We start from the raw sequence: 10,689 nt of genomic DNA on the forward strand, positions 1-10,689 counted from the left end.
TTTTTTTTTTTATAAGCTACAATGCGCACATAATGTATATATAGTGTTATAACCACCGCCTTTTAACAAGTCCTATCCAACATTTAATTTATAGCAATAATAATCATGGTACGTTTTTTTTCCTTTTCTAGAAAAAACCATAATGCACTGAGAATGGAAACATACACTGTTGAAAGATTTTTCTTTTACATTAGCTAATTAAAGATATGAAAAAATTATCTAATTTAATAATTTGATTTAACACATTTTAAAAATCTAATAGGTCGCTAATAGGGTAGAAAAGTTCACTATGTGCATCAAAATTAATTTTTCCCCACCACAATAAACAAATGTGAGATAATGAAAATCAAATACTAATCACTAATTAATAAAAAAACTGAATTAATCGTTTCTTTCACGTTTCCTCTTAATCAACTTGTTGCTTAATATGTGCCTTTGATTAACATGATGAAACAATCTTAATGAGATAATCAAGTTGATACAGGATTAATGAGTCAATCGTAATAATACAGTTTTACTACCATTAATTACCATTGACTATTAGGCTTAATGGTTATTAAGTCTACCGATTCCTTCTGATTTCTTTGGTCTTGTAAATACAGTTTCAATGCTTATATAGTCGATGAAACAAAACAGTTTTGTGTGGGATTCGAAAGTTGATCTTGATTTTACTCCTCCTTCATCCTCTTTGCGTCTTTCGTGTTTTGGACAATATTTTGTGAAGATTCCATTGTATTATGCGTGTACGGTTTAAAATGTGATTGTGTTAACTTTAATTTGGAGACAAAACTAGCAGTTAAAATTTGCACTGAAATCCGTATAAAATTTTACTTTATGGCAGTGGTTCACCAGTAACCACGACACGATATCTCAATCTATTCTATTTTGAGTATTTTCCAACAAGAAATAGTGAAATACAATAATATAAACTCCCCACTTAGAACACAAACCGCGAGTGAGAGTCAGTGAGACGGTGAAATATCTTACTGAATATATCATCATATTAATTAGTAGGTTATATAGCAGGATCGATCTCTCACTTTCCAATATTCTTTTTTTGTCCGGCCACTTGGTGTTTTAATTTATTGAGGCTTCATTTTCTTTTTCTATATCTCACCATATATATTCTTTATTTATTTTACAAAATATTATAATATTTTTTCCTATATATATCACCATATTCTTTAGAGGAGGATATTGCACTAGCACATGCACGCTAGCTAGCTAAAAACATGTGTCCATGGGTTGTTATTGCCGTTGCCACCATTGTGGCAGCGATCCTCATTTCTCGGCTGTTGAATCTCATAACTCAACCCTCCTCCCCTCTCCCACCAGGGCCACGGCCATGGCCCATCGTCGGAAACTTCCCTCACATGGGCGCCGAACCGCACAAGGCCCTCGCCGCCTTGGCTGGCAAACACGGCCCTCTCATGCACCTGCGCTTGGGCTTTGTCCATGTAGTGGTGGCCGCTTCCGCCTCCGTGGCGGAGCAGTTCTTGAAGGTTCATGATGCCAATTTCTCCAGCCGCCCGCCGAACGCCGGCGCCAAATACATGGCCTATAACTACCAGGATCTTGTGTTTGCTCCTTACGGCCCGCGGTGGCGGTTGCTCCGGAAAATAACCAACCTCCACATGTTCTCTACCAAGGCTTTGGATGATTTCAGACACATGAGACAAGTAAGTAATTAACCTCTTATCTAGTTTTTGAGAAACAAAAATGTTTCATGAACACTATGAAATACAGAAAGAAACGAAATATAAGTGATAAATGAAATATATAATTTGACTAAACAAGAAGAATGAAATGAAGAAAATAATTTAATGTATGGAAGGTGTGCTGTTGCTGTTTGTGATTTATCATGATAATAATAGAGTCGGTTTGAGAAACTAACGTGAAAGTTAAGAAATGAGTTCAAGAGATTCGTGTGTGTGTTTAATGCTACATAAATAGAAATTCAATGAGATTTTGATTTCCGGCCTCTTTTAGCATGGAGATCCAGGGTCCCCCACACACACATGAGATGTCACGGTAGAGAACATTTCTTTTGTGATAGTTAAAGAATACGACAAAAAGTATACATAAAATTAAAAATTATGACAAAAGCTTAAGTTATTCGTTACATATACTACACATCAATGAATAATTATTTGTTGACACCTCATTTTTGAGGTGGAATGAGGTGGATGAGGAGAGAGATAAGAAGAAATGAAAAAAAGTAAGAGAGAGAAAGTATAAGATGTGATAAATGATAAGAGGAGAGAGATAAAAATAAAAATATATGAAAATAAAGTGTATAAAAAAAAAGGTATGTATATATCATTGCTGCACATGAATGATTATATTGGATTTAGCACTCTCACCTCTTACACAAACTCCATCAGCTACTGGCAAGTCCAGCTCTAGTTTGAGTAGTTTCCCTTTGAGGCAATTCATTAAACACCACCTGAGAGTTCATGTGAATTCTTGTAGCATCACAGCGCCAAAAGATCAGATTAGTGTTCCACCCAAAGCACAGAATTAAGCATGTTAACACTATCTAATTTCCAGTTCAAAGATCACATTGATTTGATTCAAAATCATGTGATCGATCACTAAAATAGTATTGCTTTTTTTTAATAGTTTTATAGTATATATGGACAGACTTATTTCTTTAAAATTACAATATACAAAACTTTATTGTAAATATAATATTCAGTATAAGATGTACCCAGATTTAACATGAAAATCCGTAACAAAACAAAGATTAAAAATAACTAGTGGAATTGCGTTCTCAACATATAAAAGGGCCGTTGCTAGCTGTTTGGCTTCTTCTGCAGCGTCCTTTTCCCACGCTTGGTGGCTCTTTTCTCTTGATTCTGTTTTTCTTTTCTGGGTCTGGTGCCTCATACTCTGTTTTCCCTGTTGCTGTATTGTTTATCCATTCAATAATTTTTTTTTTGTTTTCAAAAAAATAAAATACTTATATATAATATTTCCCTCAACTATCACAACATGATGGACTTACTATTTGTTTTTTCTTAAAAATATATAGGTCAATGACTTATTTTGTCTTATGTTGACAACAATGGTTGAAGTTTTTCGATTAGATTATTTTGGGGACAAATTTTTTTTAGTGAACAGTTTTGTATAATTAACAAAGGTTTTAAAAATGTAAACAGTAATCTTTCATCTTCAAAATTAGGGAGGTTAAAATTCAACTTTTTTAAAAGAAAAGAAGTGGTGGTGGAAAGTATAGAACTCTAAAACATTCGATCATAATCTTTTTTTACTATATATTAAGAACTAAGTATCCAAAAAAATTTAAGTTGTAGAGTGAAAAACTCTAAAATTTTCCATTTCTAACACGTCGAACATGAAGTGATGGGAAAAGTATGCAGGTGGGTTTATAAGAACCGCACTTACTTTAGAAAGAAATATTGAAGGATGTTTTTTCACACACCCTAAAATTACTAATTACACATTTAATAATTTTCAAAATTTAATTTTTTATAATACTCTAAATTAAGAATATTAATTATGTTATGAACTAAAATTTTCTAAAACAAATGTTCAAATATTATTGGGTTTTAAAATTTAGTAGCTTGGGATTAAAACAACCGGCTAAAAATTAAATTAATCTCCCTCACAACTGAAGCACATTTGCTGCTTATGATATCGATGAACATTTTTATATTTGACCATAAGGAATTGAATAAGTTTAGTTGGTATCCACTCACAATATTTTTTTTACGGTATTAAATTTCAATTTAGTAGTGATATGATAAAATAATTAGTCATGATTAGTTTATTATGAAATGGTGCAAATCAATATTAAAACAAACAACACCAAAGTTTAAATCTATCATTTCATGTCGCAGATACTACTTATCAGCATTTCTGATTAGCAAATATATATTTTAGTTTTAGTTGTGAATGTGCTATTAGCAAATGCCATAGCATTTTGAACATATGTGATGTGTTTTTTAGGCAAATGTTGGTAAATTAGTCTCTTCTCAGAGTTTAAATCTGAGAGTTTTTACCCCTAATCTTATTCAACTTTTATATCCCTTAACATTTATCACTTGAGCTAATCCTCGAAAACTTGAATATGTCATGGTGACATTTTAATTTTGTTTATGTTTCAACTATAATCCAGAAACACTATTTTTACATATATACTTTTACTTTTTTATTTTAATTATATCATTCATTAAATATTTTATTTTCTTACTCTATTTTTTCCTAATATAATGAGTGTAGCCGAGCAATAGAAGATTGATCAATGAAAATTTTCAGTTTCCAAGAATTAAGAATAAACTCTAAAATCCTTAATTTAAGAGACAAAGTTCTCAATCTCATCAACCCTTATCGTATTCCCCTAGCTATCTCTTTTCTTCTTCTCCCTTTTCGATCTATACATGGGCCATGGATGTCAACTTCGTATCTATACAAATAGGCCAAACATGGATGTCAACTTCGTTTCTCTATTTGCAGAAGACCAAAATATACAAAGTGTTTGCAAACTTTCTGAACTATGGACTATGACGTGTACTATTTCATTTGTTCTTTCTACCTTTTTCTCGGAGATACGACAATTTGTTCTGAAACCGACGCTTAGTTGTTCTGAAACCACATACTCCACCAACCTAAGTCACAACGTCGTTCTGTCAAACACACACAAAGTCCTTATTCCTTGGATATGTTCGTCATGCATTAATAATATTGCACTCTAGAGCTTACATTTAATCAATAATATGCTTATGACTTTTTTTCTTTGTTAATCTATTTGTTGCGGATCGGAACTCTCTCTTAATTTTTTTTTCTTAATTGCACTTTTTGGCACATTTAGTTAAGACTCTGTATGGTTCTAGGACTTGTAGTTTTTTCAAGCTAATGAAGATCATGTACTTTTAAAATAAAAGTGCCCACAGCACATATTTTTGAACACACTCTTTCACACTCCTTATAATGATTTATTTACAAAATAGTTAATACAGTAACTAAAATCACACATTAATAAAAGTTATTAATAGAATTAATTGCAAAACTTAAAAATTTGAGGGACCGAATTCACTAAAAATATTACAAGGAGTCAAAAAAATCATACATTATCTATAATATAAAGACCAAAAGTGCAACTTAACTCTTGATTTGTAGTACCACTTCTTTTATAATTCCATCACATATTTCATCTTTTATTTAATCACGCTCATTAGGTGTGAAATTATTAGGATTTGCATAAAATAGACAAATTTGACCTATTGTCTGTTTTATACTTTTTTTAGGCTTAGTTGCTGATAAGTTATATTAATAAATAAAAATTAGCATATTGCTTTGCGATGATAAAAGTTCTACAAATGTAAATAAAATAATATTTCATCTTTAAAACTAGGCCTTTTTTTGTCCATTAGAAAATAGGGCTAGCTAGTTGTATACGTGGGTTTATTACAACCGGGCCAGCGGAGAACTCTAGTACATCCCTCAAGTAAAACTATGACGCTTGGTGTTCTTAAACCACAAACTCCACCAACCTTTACCTACGTTGTTAATAAGGCCACAACGTCAAAAGAACAACGTTGTCCTTGTCAAACACTCAAATTTAAAGTCCAATATCCCCAAACTTCGTTCCTCATGCATTAATTCCATTCTAGATCGAGCTTCCATATAATCAATACTAACTAGATTTATGCGTAAATTAATTAAGATTAATTTGTTGTTATTGATTCATATCATCACTAAATCAGGATTACCCGCTACTTTCTACATTTCAAATTTTTTGTCCTTTGGCCACCAATCTCCACGGAGAAAAAGACCTCACGTGACTAATCTGGCTCGGGATATAGTAGTGATGTCCATGACCACAAAAATTATTTTTTATCTCAGAGGGGATCGAACCCGGGCCAGAAGCCTAGGCGAAATCCCTTAAGGAAATACACATTCTACACTTGTGTACCACCCCTTGTGGTTAATTTTTTTTTGTTTAAAGTTGTGCACACAATTTAAGAGTTCATTAATTAATATATAATTCAACCAAAATATTCTTATTTAAAATTGAGTTATATTAAAGAAAGAGAATAATAGTTATTGATTTTAAAATTTATGAGAAATGTGATAGATAAAAATATGAAGTTGTAGATAAGAATATAAGTGAATACCAATAGCCTTGATGAATTTCTAAAATAATAAAGTTTTAGCAAATAAGGCTATGTTTGGCATGTTTAGCTGATAAGCTAGCTGAAAGCTGAAAAGCTAGCTGAAAGCTTATAAGCTAGCTGATAGCTGAAAGCTGAAAAACTACGTGATTGAAACAAAAGTGTTTGGTAGAACTAGCTATTAAACAAGCTGAAATTGTAAAATGACATAAAAGGACATACTTGTATAATTATTTTTATATTTAACATTACTTTATTTTCACATTAATACCAATATGATATTAATATTAAAATTATTATCACTTTAAATATTTTTATTAGCTACAGTTATATATCATCTTAAAAATATAATATTTATTTTTATTAATATAATATTTATAATACTTGTGGTGCGCAGCGGTGTGGCGGGAATGGTGGCGGAAACTGCATACGTAAGTGTGAGGGGAAAATAAGTTTAGTGTTTTTATAAATATATAAGGGTAATGGTAGAATTTTAATAAAATAATAAGGATAAAAATGAGAATAAATTTAATAAGCTATAAGCTACCTGAGATAGCTTATAGCTTAAAGCTTTAAGCTACTAAAATAAACTCATTCACCAAACACTTTTGAAGAGCTTTTAAGCTAGTCAAATAAGCTTTAAGCTAGTCAAATAAGCTATAAGCTAGCTGAAATGACATGCCAAACATAGCCTAAGTGAAAAGCTAAATCAGCAAATACTAAGTAATTTATTAATTGATTAGATTTATGGAATTATTGTTTTATATTTATATAAATAGCTTAACAAATACTCCCTTCGTTCCTATTTATCTGCCCAGGAAGAGAAGGTTCACACAAATTAAGGAAAGCAATTAATTGTGTTGATTTTCATAAAAGTATTATTTGTTCCTATATAACCCTTTAGAATGTATTTTATCTTTCTTCATTTATTGTTTCTGTAAGGACATTTCTTGGAAAAACATCAATTAATGCTCTCTTGAAACTCTAAGTGGACAAATATATATGAACACAATTTTTTCTTTAAAGTGGACAGTTAATAAGGAACGGATGGAGTAATAATCAATTATGATCAACATGTATTGTAATGTTACCTTTCACTTGAGTTTATTTAATTTTTAAATTGGGAATAATGCTCACGTATGCAGGAAGAGGTAGCGAGATTGATACACAATTTAGCAAGTTCAGGGTCTAAAGCAGTAAACTTAGCACAAATGTTGAATGTGTGCACGACCAATGCATTGGCAAGGGCAATGATGGGACGGCGAGTTTTCGACGACGGCAAAGGTGGTTGTGATCCGAGGGCAGATGAGTTTAAGTCTATGGTGGTGGAACTTATGGTTTTGGCCGGAGTTTTCAATATCGGTGACTTTATTCCTCCCTTGGAGTGGTTGGACCTTCAAGGAGTGCAAGGCAAGATGAAAAAATTACACAACAGGTTTGATGCATTTTTTGCCCACATTATTGAGGAGCAAAAGGTAATTTTGAAGAGTGAGAAGCAACAAGACTTGTTGAGTACTTTGTTGTCACTAAAAGAGGCTCCGGAGGATGGAGACAAACTCAATGATACTGAGATCAAAGCACTACTTTTGGTACGTACTTAACATATAATGTTAATCATGTTGCACTTGAAATATTTTTTATAGACTTAATTACCTTTTTTCCCTATGATCTTAAAAAATGTGTGTTTTGGTCCCTATAGTTTCAATTGCTCAAATTAAGTCACTCACTAACAAATGTGTGTTACAGAATTTGTTCACAGCTGGGACAGACACATCATCAAGCACAGCTGAGTGGGCAATTGCTGAATTAATCAAGAACCCAAGAATCATGGGCCAAGTGCAACAAGAATTGGACAATGTTGTAGGCAAGGACAAGCTTGTGACTGAACTAGACATGCCCAACCTTCCTTACTTAGAGGCAGTGGTAAAGGAAACATTTCGTCTCCATCCATCAACCCCTCTTTCTCTCCCACGTGCTGCAGCAAAGAGTTGTGAGGTCTTCGACTACCATATCCCCAAAGGTGCAACTCTCTTGGTCAACGTTTGGGCCATATCACGTGACCCAAAGGAATGGGCCAGCCCTTTGGAGTTTAGGCCCGAAAGGTTCCTCCCGGGTGGTGAGAAGGCTAGTGTTGATATTAGGGGGACTGATTTTGAGGTGATTCCATTCGGTGCGGGGCGTAGAATATGTGCTGGTATGAATCTTGGCATTAGGATGGTTCAATTGCTCATTGCAACTTTGATTCATGCTTTTGATTGGGAGTTGGAGAATGGTATGAACCCCGAAAAGCTTAACATGGATGAAGCGTATGGGATCACATTGCAAAGAGTTGTGCCTCTTTCGGTGCACCCTCGCCCTAGACTTTCACCACATGTGTACTCTTCATAGTGGTTTTCTTAATTGTGAGTTTGGGTTCTTGTCATATATTACGTCTCATTTCGTGTCACATTTTTCTATCTCACTAATCAAATTTTACCATGTCAATTAGAAAAGACGTAAGTGCGGTGGCTAGGTAACTAAAATTTTATATGAATGATTTTTACTTGACATGGTAATTTTGTTTTAGTGAAATTGTGAAATGAGTCATCATTTGAGAACATGACAAGTTAATCCCTTCACCCTCCCTCTTTTTATTAAAGCTAGTTGTGTTGATGAATAAAAGAAAAAAAAAAGTTGGTACCCTAGTTCATGAAAAAAGGAAAATAGGGTTAAGTTGTTTATTCAAATTTTAAGAAAGGGTTAAGTTAGTTATATTGCTGCTCCCAATTTGAGATTGTATGTATATGTTGGTTTAAGTGGCAGGATTTATGATAGATGAAATTCTTGTGGTGTCCTTAAGTCTTAAATAGATTTTCTAAAATTGTTTTTTGTATTATATATTTAATTCTTATATATAAATATATTTAATTTACATGTATTGATGGTGTACAAAGAGTTTTGCACATGTAATTGATCATATCACTTCATTTTATATTTTGAATTTCAAATTTAATGATGGATTTGCACCCGTCAAATACACAAAAAAATCATATTTATTATAACGTATTCTCCCTTCGTCCCTTCAACTTCTTCCAATACAGTAGAGACAAAATTTAAAATCTTGGACTTTAATTTACAAACTAGATATTATACCCGTGCGTTGCACGGGTTTACTTACAATATTTTTTAACATTATATATAAATTATTATAGTTTAAATAAATAATAAAATATTTTTTAATTATAATTGTAAATAAACTGTGTTAAGACATTTCAATAAATATTATTAGATTTTTTTGTATAAATAATTAATATTACTCAAATTTTGTTATTGATATTTAATTATTAGCATAGAAATGATTTTTAGAAATAAAAAAATTTATGAAAAATTATTAAGTTAATTTGAAATATTTAAATTATGTAAAAAAATGTTAAGTGCTAGTGTCATGAAATAAATTTTAATATCATTTTTTATACTTTTGTTCTGGAAATGAACACTCAAGAATGGTATAAGCCTCAAACCCTAGTACGTAAAGCATGAGTCTAGTAATAGCCTAATCCTTTAGAATAAATGCCGAATGATCCTTTGCAATGATCATAAAGTCCCCTTTTATAGAGGTTACATGAAACCTTAACTTTGCCACTAATGGGGCTTGTTGGGTCGTACCTCACTCGGCCCAACTCCCTTACATACATCAACCGCCTCTGGCGCTTGCCCTAAGGGGGTCCTAATCTCCTAAGTCCTTTCTCTCGCCCCTAGCGAGTTCCTCTCTTTTAGGTCTTGTTCGTCCATGGGCAAGTTCCTCTAGGGTGTGGGGGCTCGCCTAATCCAACTTTTTACCAAGAAAGTCATTTGTTGTGACTTGTCAAGGTCAAGAAGAATAAATTAATTTTAAATTTTAGAATTATGATAAGGGATAACATAAATAGCTTAAAATATTATCAAGCGAATTTAAATTTATTTAACTTATTTGGTTTCTGAATGTTTTCTCAAAGCCGATAGCCAAGAGACTTATAATTTCTCGAGGTTCTACGATCACATTAAATGGATATGCCTCTCACAACGAACATTTATTCAACTTTGACCATTATTATTTTTCTCTATTATGCATCCTTAAGTATTTTTTTTTTACAACAAAAGATGAATATTATTAATAGCAAATGATTCATGAGAACAACCCTCTCATGGATAAGTAATTTTTACTAATATATCATAGATCAAAATTATTATTAGATATTTTTTCAATAATGCACATATATGTTATAGTTAACTTTAAATTCATTTTAGCGGCGCTTTTTAATTTTAAAACTATTTATCTACATTATTTATTAAAAATATTATTTTATTATTAACTAATTTTAATTTCCAATATTTGTTAAATACAAAACTAAAGAAAATTTCAGTTTTTTTTAACAAAATTAATTTTTAATATTGACAATAATTTTTTTTAGTTTTTAATTTGAGAATTATATGGTTTAATGCATTTAATACTCTTTGCTAATGAGTTTAATGCAAAAGCTCAAGTGAGCTTTACATATATATATAGATAGATATAGATAGATGATGCATGGTTGGC

The 10,689-nt window shown here is 31.8% G+C and overlaps 1 protein-coding gene across 1 annotated transcript; it reads left to right on the top strand.

Annotated features, from left to right (window-relative positions):
* Window positions 1–1,186: 1,186 nt before the first annotated feature.
* On the top strand, window positions 1,187–8,980 carry LOC130712022 (flavonoid 3'-monooxygenase-like). The gene is made up of 3 exons (XM_057561841.1): window positions 1,187–1,679; window positions 7,280–7,723; window positions 7,881–8,980. Exons 1-3 carry the CDS (start codon window positions 1,233–1,235, stop codon window positions 8,520–8,522), a joined length of 1,533 nt encoding a protein of 510 aa, XP_057417824.1. The 5' UTR covers window positions 1,187–1,232; the 3' UTR covers window positions 8,523–8,980.
* The last annotated feature ends 1,709 nt before the right edge of the window (window positions 8,981–10,689 follow it).

This window comes from Lotus japonicus, chromosome 4 (genome assembly GCF_012489685.1).
Source record: "Lotus japonicus ecotype B-129 chromosome 4, LjGifu_v1.2".
Classification (NCBI taxonomy): Eukaryota; Viridiplantae; Streptophyta; class Magnoliopsida; order Fabales; family Fabaceae; genus Lotus; species Lotus japonicus.